The sequence below is a fragment of the Mesoplodon densirostris genome, chromosome 17 (assembly GCF_025265405.1).
Source record: "Mesoplodon densirostris isolate mMesDen1 chromosome 17, mMesDen1 primary haplotype, whole genome shotgun sequence".
Taxonomy (NCBI): Eukaryota; Metazoa; Chordata; class Mammalia; order Artiodactyla; family Ziphiidae; genus Mesoplodon; species Mesoplodon densirostris.
Genome location: NC_082677.1, coordinates 18261798 through 18280481, shown reverse-complemented (window position 1 = coordinate 18280481; position 18684 = coordinate 18261798). Strand labels below are relative to the sequence as shown.

At 37.9% G+C, this 18684-nt stretch overlaps 1 protein-coding gene across 2 annotated transcripts in view; it reads left to right on the top strand.

Annotated features, from left to right (window-relative positions):
* The window catches only part of SETDB2 (SET domain bifurcated histone lysine methyltransferase 2), an 89178-nt gene that overhangs the window by 18058 nt on the left and 52436 nt on the right, over positions 1–18684 (top strand). For both annotated transcript variants that reach the window (XM_060079694.1, XM_060079692.1), the window contains exons 5-6: positions 6027–6123; positions 15558–16121. In XM_060079694.1, the coding sequence (XP_059935677.1) occupies positions 6027–6123; positions 15558–16121 (661 nt within the window). The remainder of the gene's footprint in view (positions 1–6026; positions 6124–15557; positions 16122–18684) is intronic.

The following is an 18684-nucleotide window of genomic DNA, read 5'->3' as shown; positions in this document are numbered from 1 at the left end:
TCTTTTGTATTTCTGCAGTGTCAGTTGTTACTTCTCCTTTTTCATTTCTAATTCTATTGATTTGAGTGTTCTCCCTTTTTTTCTTGATGAGTCTGGCTAATGGTTTATCAATTTTGTTTATCTTCTCAAAGAACCAGCTTTTAGTTTTATTGATCTTTGCTATTGCTTCCTTCATTTCTTTTTCATTTATTTCTGATCTGATTTTTATGATTTCTTTCCTTCTGCTAACTTTGGGATGTTTTTGTTCTTCTTTCTCTAATTGCTTTAGGTGCAAGGTTAGGTTGTTTATTCGAGATATTTCCTGTTTCTTAAGGTGTGATTGTATTGCCATAAACTTCCCTCTTAGAACTGCTTTTGCTGCATCCCATAGGTTTTGGGTCGTCGTGTCTCCATTGTCATTTGTTTCTAGGTATTTTTTAATTTCCTCTTTGATTTCTTCAGTGATCACTTCGTTATTAAGTAGTGTATTGTTTAGCCTCCATGTGTTTGTATGTTTTACAGCTCTTTTCCTGTAATTGATATCTAGTCTCATAGCATTGTGGTCAGAAAAGATGCTTGATACAATTTCAATTTTCTTAAATTTACCAAGGCTTGATTTGTGACCCAAGATATGATCTATCCTGGAGAATGTTCCATGAGCACTTGAGAAAAATGTGTATTCTGTTGTTTTTGGATGGAATGTCCTATAAATATCAATTAAGTCCATCTTGTTTAATGTATCATTTAAAGCTTGTGTTTCCTTATTTATTTTCATTTTGGATGACCTGTCCATTGGTGAAAGTGGGGTGTTAAAGTCCCCTACTATGATTGTGTTACTGTCGATTTCTCCATTTATGGCTGTTAATATTTCCCTTATGTATTGAGGTGCTCCTATGTTTGGTGCATAAATATTTACAATTGTTATATCTTCTTCTTGGATTGATCCCTTGATCATTATGTAGTGTCCTTCTTTGTCTCTTCTAGTAGTCTTTATTTTAAAGTCTATTTTGTCTGATATGAGAATTGCTACTCCAGCTTTCTTTTGGTTTCTATTTGCATGGAATATCTTTTTCCATCCCCTTACTTTCAGTCTGTATGTGTCTCTAGGTCTGAAGTGGGTCTCTTGTAGACAGCATATATATGGGTCTTGTTTTTGTATCCATTCAGCCAGTCTGTGTCTTTTGGTGGGAGCATTTAGTCCATTTACATTTAAGGTAATTATTGATATGTATGTTCCTATTCCCATTTTCTTAATTGTTTTGGGTTCGTTATTGTAGTTCTTTTCCTTCTGTTGTGTTTCTTGCCTAGAGAAGTTCCTTTAGCATTTGTTGTAAAGCTGGTTTGGTGGTGCTGAACTCTCTCAGCTTTTGCTTGTCTGTAAAGGTTTTAATTTCTCCATCAAATCTGAATGAGATCCTTGCTGGGTAGAGTAATCTTGGTTGCAGGTTTTTCTCCTTCATCACTTTAAGTATGTCCTGCCACTCCCTTCTGGCTTGTAGAGTTTCTGCTGAGAGATCAGCTGTTATCCTGATGGGGATTCCCTTGTGTGTTATTGGTTGTTTTTCCCTTGCTGCTTTTAATATGATTTCTTTGTGTTTAATTTTTGACAGTTTGATTAATATGTGTCTTGGTGTATTTCTCCTTGGATTTATTCTGTATGGGACTCTCTGTGCCTCCTGGACTTGATTAACTATTTCCTTTCCCATATTAGGGAAGTTTTCAACTATAATCTCTTCAAATATTTTCTCAGTCCCTTTCTTTTTCTCTTCTTCTTCTGGAACCCCTATAATTCGAATGTTGGTGCGTTTAATGTTGTCCCAGAGGTCTCTGAGGCTGTCCTCTGTTCTTTTCATTCTTTTTTCTTTATTTTGCTGTGCAGCAGTTATTTCCACTATTTTATCTTCCACCTCACTTATCCGTTCTTCTGCCTCAGTTATTCTGCTATTGATCCCATCTAGAGTATTTTTTATTTCATTTATTGTGTTTTTAATCGATGCTTGATTCGTCTTTAGTTCTTCTAGGTCCTTGTTAACTGTTTCTTGCATTTTGTCTATTCTATTTCCAAGATTTTGGATCATCTTTACCATCATTATTCTGAATTCTTTTTCAGATAGACTGCCTATTACCTCTTCATTTGTTAGGTCTGGTGGGTTTTTATCTTGCTCCTTCCCCTGCTGTGTGTTTTTCTGTCTTCTCATTTTGCTTATGTTACTGTGTTTGGGGTCTCCTTTTTGCAGGCTGCAGGTTCGTAGTTCCCGTTGTTTTTGGTGTCTGTCCCCAGTGGCTAAGGTTGGTTTAGTGGGTTGTGTAGGCTTCTTGGTGGAGGGGACTACTGCCTGTGTTCTGGTGGATGAGGCTGGATCTTGTCTTTCTGGTGGGCAGGTCCACGCCTGGTGGTGTGTTTTGGGGTGTTTGCGGACTTTTTATGAATTGAGGCAGCCTCTCTGCTAATGGGTGGCGTTGTGTTCCTGTCTTGCTAGTTGTTTGGCATAGGGTGTCCAGCACTGTAGCTTGCTGGTCGTTGAGTGAAGCTGGGTGCTGGTGTTGAGATGGAGATCTCTGGAAGATTTTCGCCGTTTGATATTATGTGGAGCTGGGAGGTCTCTTGTGGACCAGTGTCCTGAAGTTGGCTCTCCCACCTCAGAGGCACAGCACTGACTCCTGGCTCCTCAATTTGGGATGATTTGTTGTCTATTCATGTATTCCACAGATGCAGGGTACATGGAGTTGATTGTGGAGCTTTAATCCGCTGCTTCTGAGGCTGCTGGGAGAGGTTTCCCTTTCTCTTCTTTGTTCTCACAGCTCCTGGGTCTCAGCTTTGGATTTGGCCCCGCCTCTGCGTGTAGGTCGCCGGAGGGCGTCTGTTCTTCGCTCAGACAGGACAGGGTTAAAGGAGCAGCCTCTTCGGGGACTCTGGCTCACTCAGGCCGGGCGGGAGGGAGGGGCACGGAGTGCGGGGCAAGCCTGCAGCGGCAGAGGTCGGCGTGACGTTGCACCAGCCCGAGGCGCGCCGTGCGTTCTCCCAGGGAAGCCGCCCCTGGATCCCGGGACCCCGGCAGTGGCAGGCTGCACAGGCTCCCGGAAGGGCGGTGTGGACAGTGACCTGCGCTCGCACACAGGCTTCTTGGCGGCGGCAGCAGCAGCCCCAGCGTCCCACGCCCGTCTCTGGGCTCCGCGCTTTCAGCCGCGACTCGCGCCCGTCTCTGGAGCTCCTTTACGCGGCGCTCTTAATCCCCTCTCCTCGCGCACCAGGAAACCAAGAGGGAAGAAAAAGTCTCCTGCCTCTTCGGCAGCTCCAGAGTTTTCCCGGACTCCCTCCCGGCTAGCTGTGGCACATTAGCCCCCTTCAGGCAGAGTTCTCGCCGCCAGCCCCAGTCCTCTCCCTGCGCTCTGACCGAAGCCCGAGCCTCAGCTCCAGCGCCGTCCGCCCCGGCGGGGGAGCAGACAAGCCTCTCCAAAAATTTTTTTAATTAAAAAACAAGTTATTTTATCAGAATCACTATCCTATAAATCTTAGACTATCACTAATTTGCTAAAGTGTTGAGGAGGTACATTTACTTAATTTTAATTAATATTGGTAAATATTTTCAACAAATTGTAATTATTTTAACTCATAATTTGGAGCCATAAGGTTTTAAATCTCTGAAAAATGGCTTAACATCATCAGTTTATTTTTATTTATTTATGTATGTATGTATGTATTTTTTGCTGTGCCGAGGCATGCGGGATCTTTGTTCCCTGACCAGGGATTGAACCCATGCCTCTGCAGTGGAAAAGAGGAGTCTTAACCACTGGACCACCAGGGAAGTCCCAAGTTTATTTTAAAGAAAGCTTTTGTTATTCAAAAGTATTTTCAATTTCAGTAGCTAATGTACAGTTTTAGAAGAGTAGATTCTTTAAAAAAACAGTCTTTCTCTCAGTATCCTTCAATAGCACTTGGAATCAACACACCCTTAAGGGATTATATTTGCTTTGCAAGAGAGAAGCTTTTAAATGCAAGAGGTGGTAAGAGGAATTAATTCTAAACAACGTTTTTGTTTTTTCTTTCTGAAACAATCTTTCCCACTAAAAGAAAGTAGGTTGGTTTTTTTTTTTTTTTTTGTGGTACACGGGCCTCTCACTGTTGTGGCCTCTCCCATTGCGGAGCACAGGCTCCAGACACGCAGGCTCAGCGGCCATGGCTGACGGGCCTAGCCGCTCCACGGCACGTGGGATCCTCCCAGACCGGGGCACAAACCCGTGTCCCCTGCATTGTCAGGTGGACTCTCAACCACCGCGCCACCAGGGAAGCCCTGTTTTGGTTCTTTTAAAGTAATGATTTCATCAATAGAAATACTGAGTACTGTAGTTTCATATTTTTATATAGTTCATCTGAAGTGTAACAAATTTATCAAAATAAAAGTATATGTTTGCTAGTGGTAGAGCAATGTTTTAAAAGTAGTTGGGGAGCTATGTAATTGACATTGCTAGCATATGTAGGGATTAAACACTTTCTAATAATAAAGATTCATGTTAGTATTTATATTGAAAGGAATATTGAGACTGGGGGAAACAAAAGGGCTTGGTGTTGAGGTCAAAACAAGCCATCCCAGATCCAGCCTGAATTCTCCAAACCACTAATTACCTTTAATTTTCTTTGATTGTGTATAATTCTGTAAATATCTGCTGTATCCCCATACAAAGAATTGGATACTGTTTTCTTGAAAGAAATTATTATTTCTCCATTCTCCCCTTATCTAATGGTTAATATAAAATCTCCATGTTTTTTTAGTAAATCTTATTTCTAACTATGCTTATATTTATTTGTTTTGTTCCTATTTGTTAATATGGCTCACACAAAGAAATTAGCTGGGAAATTCTTAACTTGTTAAACTTATTTAATTTTTAATCAGTTATTATATTATTTACTCAGCTCTCTTCAACTATCAGATTTTAAATCTTCTTTTTTCACCTGGATAACTAAAGAGGGTTATTTATGCTTTCTAATTAGCCAAGGATGACCTTGGATTATAACTTAAACTATTCTTTTATTTACTTAAACTTTTTTTTTTTTTTTTTTTTTTTTTTTTTTTGCGGTACGCGGGCCTCTCACTGCTGTGGCCTCTCCCGTTGCGGAGCACAGGCTCCGGATGCGCAGGCTCAGCAGCCATGGCTCACGGGCCCAGCCGCTCCGCGGCATATGGGATCCTCCCAGACCGGGGCACGAACCCGTATCCCCTGCATCGGCAGGCGGACTCTCAACCACTGCGCCACCAGGGAGGCCCTTTTTTTCTTTTTAATAAGAGTGGTCTGCACTAAAGGACCAATGCAAGTTAATAATCTAAGGCAGGATGAGAATCACTTTTTTTCTTAAGGTCCACCACTGCATAGGAAAAAGCACAATTAAAAACAATTTTTTAAAACCAAACATAGAATATTCTACATATCCATTTTTTTTCAAAATAGGAGCACGAAATCTATAACTTTTTCATTAAATAAGCTTATTTCTATAGTGGAGTCACATTAGAAAGAATAGATGAAGTTGAAAAAGAAGAGACAACAAATGAGATGAAATTAAGTATGTAAAGATATAGGACAAACTAAGAGAAATATGAAAATACAAATGGAAAGACAAAAAGAGGTACCCAAATACCTCCCTCTCTCCCCCAAAAATAGATAGTAATAGAATAATGAAAAGACAAAAGATATATAAACTTTCCATTTTGTGACCTTAATAGAGCCTTTAAGAGTTATGTTTTTTTGTAAAATACAAGCAGAAATAGGGATACTTGATGTTTCACTTTAAAGGTTGATTAAAATTCAGATAAAGTTCGGCCAAACTACAATTTCTGCAGTAGAAATCTCTTCTCTCCTAAGTCTTTTATTTTATCCTATCTTATTTTCTTAATGTTTTTGAAAATGTTGACACCTAATTTTTTGGCTCAGTCTCGAAATCTTAATATGTTTTCAGATTTAAGGGCTATATATATATCTAGTCAATAAAGATACTATTTAGATTTTACAGTGAGTGATTTTTAACTTGGTATTCTTGTAATTTTTTCATGTAGATCATACATCTGTGACCCAGAATGCACAGGAAAACAAATCACGTTCATTGCCCTGTACATCACATGAAGACTCCTTTCCAGAAGACTATACCTCTCTGTATGTACATAAGTTAAATTTATTTATGTCATTAATGCTTTTGCTCCCAAAAAGGGATTTACTGTTGCTAATCATTTGACATAAGAGTAGATAAAATATATAAAAAAGGATGCTTTCCCATCAAAAGTTTTAAAAGTTGTGTATTTTATGTACATCAGACTTGTCAAGAGCTGGGAAATCAGTTGGCATTCTCTGAAGCCATGTTCTGCCTTGTAGTTCAAGGTGTCTAATGACAAAACAGTTCTCAAGCCAAGTAAAAACAGAGAAGCCCCTATAGTGACTGATAGAAGTAGTCACTATCATCAGTTTACCCCTACCCAGAGACTGGCAGAAAGATGCAGACAATACCAGATAACCCTGCTTTACCTATGTATCCGTTGTTTACCTACAGCATTTTTGTGTTTTTGCAGGGTCAGTAACTAGGTCTACAGCACTGTGCATAGGATTGGTTTTCTTTATTTTTGTTTTTGTTTTTTTCCAGTAAAGTACCTTCATACATGTAAGAAAGTTGATCTTCCTCCCCACAAAATTGGATTGAAATTAGGTTACTTAACTCCTGAGATTTGTAGTAGGTTGGTTTTCTTTCATTTGTTTTATGAAATGAAGCTCAGATAAGAAAAGAATCATTTTTCTTTTTTAAATTAATTTTTAGGAAAAGAATCACTTCTGAGGTTCATATCAGTATTTCATTTCCATGTTTTTCTGCTTTTCTAACTTTTCTTTATAAATACAAAAAGATTTTTTCCTTTGTTAATTGCCTGATAACTTGAGCCTTACACCTCTTGATATTTATTAAATTAGTTGCCAGAAGAGTACTTGTAAGCCAGCTTAGCTAACTTTCTTGCAACCCTAAATTCCAAATTACAGATTTTACCAGCATGTTTATGCTTACATTTTAGTCGTAAGTAGTTCTAATTGTCTATTGTTCCAGTAATGACTAACTTAGAGCTGTACTTATTAAGTGTCACATGAGGAAATTATGTAAAAATACATTGTAAACTGTAAATTACTGTACAAATTTTAGGTTTTATTTAAGAACTAATGATAGCTTATATACAATTTTCTCTCTTGCATATACCCTAAGTTAATCCCTTCATATTCAGAGAAGAACTTTTTGAATCTTCAAATTAGTATTTCATATTCCCCTTCCCCCAAAATAGGGGAAATCAAATGATGACATTTGTAGAAAAGAATGCCACAGAACCCAGTTTGGAACATAATTTAGTTGGTTAAGTCAAGGTGAAAAGGGAAATGAAACATTCAGTTTACTGGTTGTACAACACTGTAGCTATATAAATCACTTGAGAGTAAATTAGCCTATATCAAAACAAAGAACAAAGCTGTGAGAGCCTAAGAGAATTTATTACAGTGAATACTGAGTGAAACCAAACAAAGGGATCTATATCTTAGGTAGACAAGTAAATAGTACTGCTCGTAGTTCAGAATACATTATAATGAAAAGTGGTAGAAAGGAACTTGGCACTTAATAATAGGGGAAAAGCAATTCCAGGCACAGGCTTTAAAAAACAAGGAAATATTAGATAGATAGATAGATAGATAAATAAATAAAAACAGAAACGTATTATAGTAGACTAGGCTAAAGAAGATAGAAGTTAAATGGAAGAACAAAACAAAAAGTACATTATAGAATATATTTCTTACTATGGGATGTACCCCCAGCATGTTTCAAAAATACTAAAACAGACTGAAGTTATTTAAGGGGAAACATAACCTTACCTCATTTTTTCTGCTTTTCTTCCCCCCCTCATTTTTAACGTATTAGGTGCTACTGCATTGTAGTCCATGGGTAGTGATGGACTTGCATTCTCATCCAATAGTTTTTGCTACCTTTTCGAGAAATTTTAAAGATTGAAAACATAAAATGGGATATGGCAGAAACCCATACTCACACCATCCAGAATTAACAGCTATTAACCTTTCATTGTATTTTCTTCCAGTCTCTTTTTTAAAATGCAAACAAAACACTATAATCTCTTTGAGCCATACCTAACTTCTCACCATGACAAAGTTCTGTTGCCCTCTCTGCTTCTCTAGAAGCAGTCACTATCATCAGTTATTTTTCTAGTTCATTTTTTAATATTTATATAGCCATAAATAATATATAGTGCTATTATAGTTTTAAATTTTACATAAACATTCATATATGTACCTTCTTACTTGTTTTACTCAGCACTAGTTTTTTGAAAGTTTTTTTTTTAATTTATTTATTTTAATTTTTTTGTCTGTGTTGGGTCTTCATTGCTGCGGGCGGGCTTTCTCTAGTTGCAGCACAAGTGGGGGCTATTCTTTGTCGTGGTGCATGGGCTTCTGATTGTGGTGGCTTCTCTTGTTGCAGAGCACAGGCTCTAGGCGTGCAGGCTTCAGTAGTTGCAGCACATGGGCTCAGTAGTTGTGACTCGCAGGCTCTAGAGCACAGGCTCAGTAGTTGTGGTGCACGGGCTTAGTTGCTCCGCGGCATGTGGTATCTTCCCAGGCCAGGGCTCGAACCTGTGTCCCCTGTACTGGCAGGCGGATTCCTAACCACTGTGCCACCAGGGAAGTCCCTACTCAGCATTAGTTTTGAGATATAATCATGTTGCTTCCGTGTTATAGATCTATTTCATCTCCTTGTTTGGATTTCCATCATGTGAGAATACATTTTATTAATTCCATTCCTTTAAGGATGGATAATTAGATTGTTCCAAGTATTTACTATTATAAATAGTAGTGCAGTGATCAGTTTTATCCCAGATTTTCTTTTAAGAAAGTATTCATTGTGAAAGCCAATTAAGGAAATCAAAGGTATAGTCTGGGATCTTTAAGATTACCCCAAATCGGGACTTCCCTGGTGGCGCAGTGGTTAGGAATCCGCCTGCCAATGCAGGGTACCCAGGTTTGAGCCCTGGTCCGGGAAGTTCCCACATGCTGCGGAACAACTAAGCCCGTGTGCCACAGCTACTGAGCCTGAGAAGTCCATGCACCGCAACAAAGAGTAGCCCCCGCTCACTGCGGCGAGAGAAAGCCCGCACAGCAATGAAGAGCCAATGCAGCCATAAATAAATAAATAAATTTATTAAAAAAAAAAAAGATTACCCAAAATGTAGAAGAAAAGGGCAAATGAATGAGAAAAAGAAGAGAATGATGAATAATTTTCTCAAAAAAGAAGCTTTTAACAGAAAACCAACAATTTTAGTGAACACTGTAAAATATTTTCAGGATCATCCATATGTTATAATGTTCTTTACAAAATGTTAAGAATTTCAAGCTAAGGCGACAGAGTTAGGACCAATGTGCTACTGCTTACAGTGGCAGTGCAGGAAATCACAGTGTCTAAACTAGGATTCAGAATTGTTCCAGCAGCTAGAAAATGAAAATACATATATTTTCCATTAAAAAATTTGGTACTTAAATAAATATGAAATATAGATGTTTTCAATATGTTAAAAAATAATGTAAACTTGCCCAACAGAATCATTGCTTTCGGAAAAATCTACCCTATTTTTTCTGAACTAGAACAAACAAATGAACAAAAACACAAGAAGCTAGAATAAGTGAAGCAGAAGCAATAGTCAAAGAAGGTAACTTCTGAGTATAAGAAAATATCAAGTCTGGAGGCAAAAGGTTTTTACCAAGTACCACAGAAATGAAAATTACTAATAGATAAGTATTGATTTTTTAAAAGTTTTAATATCAGTCTTAAAGTATAAATATCTTACAAGTATCAAAACAAACCAAAAAAGCCAACAAAACAGCAAAAATCAGGCTAGCACCTTTGCAAAAGCTCAGAAAACATCTATATACATAACCTTCTGGAAAACTTTCTCAGAAATCCTCTTGCTGACCAAAAGAGGAGTCAGAATGTATAAGATATAGTATTTAAGAAATGGCAGTGGAATGGAAACCATCTAAATGTAGAGTTAACTATAATAAAGATGAGTCCTTAAACTAGAGACAATGGAGGCCCTGCATGGTATGCAAAGTTTTATGTTTATAGTGTATTTCTAGAGAGAGTTCATAGCTTTCATTGGATTGTCAAAGGGTTTATGGCCCTAAAAAGTTTAAAATATCATTATTGTGGATATGGAGCTTCTAAATAAAATTTTAGCAATTCTAATCCAGAGAAATATTAAAAGAATGAGATGACTTAGAATTTATACTAGTCAAGCAAGAATGATTTAGTATTAGGAAATATATTATTTTACAGAAGTAAACCACAGGAAAAAAAGCTTATCTTAAGATAAGATGCCAAAAGACTTTTAAAAGTAATATGAACCATTAGAAATAGAAGAACTTTCTCTTTTTTTGGAATTTTTGAATTTTATTAATTTTTTTATACATTAGGTTCTTATTAGTTATCTGTTTTATACATATTAGTGTATATATGTCAATCCCAATCTCCCAATTCATCCCACCCCCCCAATTTCCCCCCTTGGTGTCCATACGTTTGTTCTCTACATCTGTGTGTCTATTTCTGCCCTGCAAACTGGTTCATCTGTACCATTTTGAAGAATTCTTTCTTAATGTGGGAGAGAATATGTTTCTCAGACCAGCATCCATCCTATATACTGGTGAAACTTAGACATTTCCTTTAAATAAAGATTAAGACAGAAGTGCCTGCTATCATAATTGTTATTCAGTATTTTTATGGAAATTCTAGCCAGTATAATAGAATGTAAAAGAAAATATGATTATTGAAATGTACAAAGTAAAATTATTTGTAGTCTTATCCTTCTAGAAAATCTAAGAAGCAAGTGTAAAATTATTAAGCTAAAATGAGGGTTTAGTGACAGTCACATAAAATAAAAATACGAAACTCTATACCTTTAGAAAATATGAAATTAAGTCCCCATTCACAACACCAGAAAGTAAAATAAATGAGACTAATTACAAGAAGTATATACCGAGGAAAATTAATTCTAAAGATTTTAATGAATGGATAAACTTACCATGTGCCTGGATGGGAAAACTGCATATTGTAAAAATGGTAATTCTTCCCAAATTAATTTATAGATTTAATTTCATATGAAATCCAAGCACTTGGATATTTTTTTAACTTGGAAAGCCATTATAAATTTAATCTCAAAAGAAAAAAAAAATCAGAAAACACCTAGAACATGTTTAAAAGGCAAAATAGTGAGGAAGGACTTGCTTTGAGAAATATCAAAATGTTCCATCATAGTATGGAAAACAATGTTATATTGGTATAAGAATTAACAGGTTTTTTTTTTTTTTTATATGTTCCCATATCTCTTCCCTCTTGCATCTCCCTCCCTCCCACCCTCCCCATCCCACCCCTCTAGGTGGTCACAAAGCACCAAGCTGATCTCCCTGTACTATGCGGCTGCTTCCCACTAGCTATCTATTTTACGTTTGGTAGTGTATATATGTCCATGCCACTCTCTCGCTTTGTCACAGCTTACCCTTCCCCCTCCCCATATCCTCAAGTCCATTCTCTAGTAGGTCTGTGTCTTTTTATTTTTTTTTAATTTTTTTTTTATTTTTTGCTTTATAACAAATTTAATCAGTTATACATATACATATGTTCCCATATCCCCTCCCTTTTGCGTCTCCCTCCCACCCTCCCTATCCCACCCCTCCAGGCGGTCACAAAGCACCGAGCTGATCTCCCTGTGCTAGGCGGCTGCTTCCCAATAGCTATCTACCTTACGTTTGGTAGTGTATATATGTCCATGCCGCTCTTTCACTTTGTCACAGCTTACCCTTCCCCCTCCCCATATCCTCAAGTCCATTCTCTAGTAGGTCTGTGTCTTTATTCCTGTCTTACCCCTATGTTCTTCATAAGAATTAACAGTTTGATCAAAAGGCAGAATAAGTCTAGAAAATAAGAGGACATTTTTATATATTTCTAAGAACTTGAGATATGATTAAGCTAGTAAGTCAAAAGTCAGAAGGTGAAAGAAGGAGGTATTCAGTAAAAGACTCTGGAACAATTGGATATCATTTGGAGAATTTAAGTTATATCTTCATGTTTCATCAAAATAAATTCCAGATGAAACTGGACTCCCAAACCATAGAAAAATTAATTATAAAATTAGAACCCTAAAAACAGAAAAATAATAAATATTAGATATCTTTCTATAACATTATGTATCATGGCATTATTCATAATATTGTTTATACTTTATTATAAATACTTAGTTCACTGCCTAGAATGTAAGCTCCTTGAGATGACAGAGCTCTCGTCTTTTTTTCCGTAGTACCTGGCGCATAGCAGGCACTCAAGAAATCGTTGATGGAAGAATGAATGAATGAATGAATGAATGAATGAACGAACGAGTGAATAAGCCCCCAGTAGGAAAATGGACAAAGCATATGAATAGACAGTTAGCCAAAAGGAAAAAAATAATCAATAAACATGAAATTATGTTCAAACTCCTTATTATTTAGAGAAAAAGTTGAGATAATAAAATATTTTTCACCAATCCAATTGATGAAAAATTTTAAAATATTCAGGTAGCTGAGCATTCATCCGTGCTATGAGAGTATAAATTGGTCCAGCCTTTTCGGAAAGCTGTTTGGCATTTTATATTGATTAAAGTATGTGTACCTCCTAGTACCATGATCGTAGTCTCTAAATGCCATTTCTCATTAAATGGAACCGTAGTCCCTTAGAGAAATGGCTGATTCCAGACCTGAGATATCTTGTGACAGAAAGCAAAAAAAGCTATCAAAAAAAAAAAATACCATATGCTAACACATATATATGGAATTTAAAAAAAAAGGTTCTGAAGAACCTAGGGGCAGGACAGGAATAAAGACACAGACATAGAGAATGGACCTGAAGACAGGGGGAGGGAGAAGGGTAAGCTGGGACGAAGTGAGAGAGTGGCATGGACCTATATACACTACCAAATGTAAAATAGATAGCTAGTGGGAAGCAGCCACCTAGCACAGGGAGATCAGCTCGGTGCTTTGTGACCACCTAGAGGGGTGGGATAGGGAGGGTGGGAGGGAGACGCAAGAGGGAAGAGATATGGGGATATATGTATACGTATAGCTGATTCACTTTGTTATACAGCAGAAACTAACACACCATTGTAAAGCAAAAAAAAAAAAAAAAAAAATCTGTCACTTTGGTAGTTCCTAGGATACAACTCATCATTCTGAATACTAGTAATTAAAGAAAAAGAATCAAGCATTTATCTGCCTGCTTATACTAACTGTATTTCAGGATAACCCAAGAACTGATGAGTAAAATTTCTTCTTTATCAAAGCACTCTAGCTGGAAAATGCAGTAGGAATGATAGAATTAGAAGATTGTTATTTTTACAACTACTACCCCCACCCCACCCTGCCCCAAAGAAACAGTGGCCTTAGCCCAGTGGTCTCAAATGAATTGTGGTCAGAACAGGTGTTTTGTTTTAAACTTCTAACTTATTGAGGAATGATGCTCTTGTAAAATGCAGTAAAATGTTGCAGCAATGTTAAATTGCTGTAAAAGTTTCTAAACTTTTGCACTTTCAATTTTTGTACTTACCATGAATTGTTAAAAAACCACTGGGAACTGGCACCACCACACCTGAACGTAGCACTGGTCTAGACAGCGATCATGAGTGAATGCCAAAACTGTTAAGTGAAAGTGAGGAGCTTTAAAATGGATGGAAACACCCAAACCCACTTACAAATCTAAGCATCACTAAACGTGAACAATCAGACATTGTTTGTCTCCTTATGTGATGCAATAGGAAATTCATGGCACCACGTATGAATTATCTCCCCCGACCCCCCACCAAAATTGAACCTGAATCAAATCAGGCTTCTAGAACTGACTACCGCTTTGCCAGGAATGGAAGGGGGTGAGTTAAATGACAACACCACAAGGAAGGCATCAGCCAAATTCCAGAATGTGGGAACTACTATAGGACAAGTGACACAATTTATTTAACTTTAACCAATAAATGTCATTAATGAAGAGGGAGGGAGCACTACATAAGGTTAGAGACATAAAAGACACCTGAATCAAATACAGAGTGTAGGGGTTGTTTGATTCTGATTCAAACAGATTTTAAGACAATCAGGGAAATGTGAAGATGGGCCATTGAGATTATGTATTTTTGTGTGTGTGTGTGTGTGGTACACTGGCCTCTCACTGTTGTGGCCTCTCCCGTTGCGGAGCACAGGCTCCGACGCGCAGGCTCAGCGGCCACGGCTCACAGGCCTAGCCGCTCCGCGACATGTGGGATTTTCCTGGATCGGGGCATGAACCCGTGTCCCCTGCATCGGCAGGCGGACTCTCAACCACTGCGCCACCAGGGAAGCCCTAGACTGTGATATAATAAGAAAGATACTTGCTTTGTCTGGGTCCCCAGCACACAGCTTCTAAAACCTTTGGAATCTCCTGAGTGGTAGGAGTGTCTTTGGTGTGCAAATGAGATGACTTGGTGAGGCGCTCCTAGTTGACTTAAGGATGGGGTTTGGATGCCAGAAAGACAACCTTGGTTAGAAGCCTAAAACTTTCAGCCCTACCTCCCAACCTCCAGGGCGGGGAGAAGGGCTGCAGGTGGAGATAATCACCAGTGGCCAATGATTTAATCATTCATGCTTAAGCAGTTAAACCTCCATAAGAAACTTTAAACAACAGGGCTCCTGGAGCTTCCTGGTTGGTGGACAGTTTGAGGTGCTGGAAGGGTGGTGCATTTGGAGAGGGCATGGAAACTCCATGCCCCTTCTTACCTACCTTGCCCCATGCATCTCTTCCATTTGGCTGTTCCTGAGTGTATCTTTTTTTTTTTTTTTTTTTTGCGGTACGCGGGCCTCTCACTGCTGTGGCCTCTCCCATTGCGGAGCACAGGCTCCGGACGCGCAGGCTCAGCGGCCATGGCTCACGGGCCCAGCCGCTCCGCAGCACGTGGGATCCTCCCAGACCGGGGCACGAACCCATGTCCCCTGCATCGGCAGGCGGACTCTCCACCACTGCGCCACCAAGGAAGCCCCTGAGTGTATCTTTTATTATAAACTGGTAATAGTAATTAAAGTGCTTTCCTGAGTTCTGAGTCTTTCCAGCACATTATCAGAGAGAAAGGGGTTGTCAAGAGTGTGGGTGACCTGGAAACTGCATTTGGCATCTGGCATGGGGGCAGTCTTATGGGACTGAGCCCTTTAACTTGTGGAATCTGTTGCTGACACTCCAGGTCGATAGTGTCAGAATTGAACTGAATTATTGGACACCCAGTTGAAGAAGTGGTGCTGGAAAAAACACCACATATTTGATGTCCAGAAGAAAAAAAAACCTTCAGATATAACTTTATGTGGCTGCAGAACATAGTAAGATGTTGATTTCAGAGTCTGGCTTATTTTAGTGTTGTCTAAGAAGAAGCTAATAGTTAAATACCACCTTAGTGTGCAGTGTTTTTTTAAAAAATGGGGATTGTGCTATACATTTGAAATACTAATAAATAATTAATTTTAAACAGATCTACAGAAAATAAGGAAATTCCCCCTCTGGAAAATAAAGTTGCAGACTTTAGAGAAAAAAAATCATCTTCAAATTTATCTTACCAAAAGCATGACTGCTCTGGTGCCTGTCTGATGAAAATGCCACTTACCTTCAAGGGAGAAAACCCTCTGCAGCTACCAATCCAATGCCACTTCCAAAGACGACATGCAAAGACAAACTCTCATTCTTCAGCACTCCACGTGAGTTATAAAACCCCTTGTGGAAGGAGTCTACGAAACAAGGAGGAAGTTTTTCGTTACCTGCTTGAGACAGAGTGTAACTTTCTATTTACAGATAACTTTTCTTTCAATACCTATGTTCAGTTGACTCGGAATTGCCCAAAGCAAGAAGAAATTGTTTCTGATATGGATATTAGCAATGGAGTGGAATCGATGCCCATTTCTTTCTGTAATGAAATTGACAATAGAAAGCTTCCACAGTTTAAGTACAGAAAGACTATGTGGCCACGACCATATTATTTAAACAGCTTTTCCAACATGTTTACTGATTCATGTGACTGTTCTGAGGGCTGCATAGACATGTGAGTAGAAAAACATGGCATTTCAAAAAAATCTTCTGAATGTAGGGGTACTTGTCAAGAAGTCCTGCTGTGTATCAGTTTGTCTGTCTATCTAAAACCAGTTCATTGAGAATCTGAAATAGAAAGATGCATCTCATTAGCAATAGGAAAGAAAACTCTTTGCCAGTTATTTTAGTAATTTGGGAATTATTTCTTCCAAGGATAAGTATTCCCTTTAATCTAGTACCATACTCCTAATAGAGCAATTACAGCTAATGCCATGGAACTGTGCCAAACACTATGACAAGTGCTTTACATATATCTTCTTGTTTAGTTCTCACAAAAACCCATGGGGTAGGTAATATCATTTCCATGTTACAGATGAGGAAGTTGAGAAGCCAAGTGTAAGGTCAACAAATTTAAGAACCAGGATTTGAACCTGTGCTCTTAACCATTATGTTATATGTTGTATTTTACTTTTGCAAATCGTTTCTTTGCTACTTTTTTTTAGAAGGTTAATGGTGCCTCTCCTGATCATAAAATTGACATTCCATAAAAAAAAATGAAAACATGTTCTAATATATTAAGACTTTGAAAACCATTTTTTTTCAGGGTGTGTAATTTATTGGTATTTTTAGGTTTGCATATGTAGAGCGGAGTTGCATTATATGTACATTTAATTCAATGCAAATTTAGCTGCCTGTACTAGGAAAAAGAAAAAGCATGAGAGAGATAAAGAGAAATAATTTAAATTATATAGATAGTTTTCACCATCCTCTCAGAAGGAGTGTGAGATGAGATATCCATCTGCTGTTACCTCAGTTTGGCTCAGTTCCTTTAGGTCTGTCACAGAGGAAACCTCTCACTGTGCCAAGTTTTATTCTGTTTAAATATAAGTTGTTGTTTTTTCAGCATTGCCTCTAAACGTAACCCATCTACATCTGGCCAAGCCCAATCTTTTTCAGTGATGGAGGAAAAAAACTAACTGTTGGATAGTGTTTACTGTACTTTATGGTCAGTTTAACAGGGATTTTTAAAGAATAATTTTGACTGTATGTGATTTTTGCCTTAGACTGCAGAAAGTAACCCCCATGTAACATGCACCACCAACATATATATTTTCATCTGTTGGTCAGAAATTACAAGAGAAATCACAAAATAAGCAAAAGCTGAAGCCCACTGGGATCTGGAATTGGGCATGAGCACTGTGGCCAGGGATTCTAATCCTGACAGGAATGGGAATTAAACATGTCCCATGTGTGGCAGAGAATGGGCACTGAGCTCTATGGGGGGACAGAAACAGGGACCTGCACAAGGCTGGGAAGCAGGCTAATAACTCACAGGGCCTGGAATTGTATTAATAACAACTGGGTTTAGAGCTGTGAAACCCATAGGTCAGAGCCAGAGCAATGAGGAAAGCAAACAGTGTAGAGGAGCACCCAGGAGTAAATTCCACGAAAAGTATGACTTCAAACAGTCAAAGCACACAGAGACATTTAGGACCATGAAGGCAGCGTAAGTCCCAACAACGGGCAGCATTCACACCTGAAGAATCAGAGGTAAATGTAGAATCTGACTGAAAGAGACTTTAAAATAGGTACGTTTAAAATGTCCAAAGAGATAAAATATTAGCATCCATGAAACAAGAAAAGGAGATTATGTTTTTAGGTATACTATATATGTAAAAGAGCCATTTGGAAATATGGGAAATAAAATATATGGTCATTGAAATAAAAACTAAATAGATGGACTAAATGGTAAGCATTGGTAGAGCTGGAGAAAGAATTAGTGAATTGCAAGGCAAAACTAAAGAGATTCCCTCAGAATGCAAAGAGATAAAGATATGGGGAAACTAAATTTACAGGTTAAAAAATATGGAGGATAAATGAAAAATTCTAACATACATCTGAGAAGAAAAGAGCATTATTCAGAGATAATAGCTAAGAATTTTCCAGAATTGAAGAAAGACAGGAGTCTTCAGAGTGAAAAAGCCTACTGTATACTAGTAATGGAAAATAAGATAACTATATCTAAATATATCATGATGCAACTTAAAAAGTATCTAGGGCAAAGAGTAAATCTCACACTATCAGATAGAAAAGAGGAAAAATAGATTGATAACACACTTTTCATCAGAAAGAAGACAAAAAGGAGGCATATTAGCTTAAAATGCTGACGGAAAATAAAGGTAAAACTAGAATTCTGTACCGACCCAGACGGTCATTTGTGGGGAGGGAGGAGGGCCCTCACACAATTACACAGCAGTTGAAGACATGCATAACTGCTTTCTAGCAATAGTACTTTTAAGTCTATCTAGAGCATTGTTTTTCAAGCTACAGGTTTAGTAGGATGTAAAATCACTTGTAACTAGCATTTTAAAAATTAAATCATACAGAAGGTACCCACGTGCATCACACATGATAAGGTACTTTCATGCCACTGCTATTTCTGCTTGTATGCATACACATATATAAATATGCATGCCTCTGTAGGATCGTGAAGAAAATATATTTCTTACTGTGAGTCATAGTCAAAAATATTTGAAAGCTACTACCCTAGAGATGCTTACACATGTGCGTAAGAG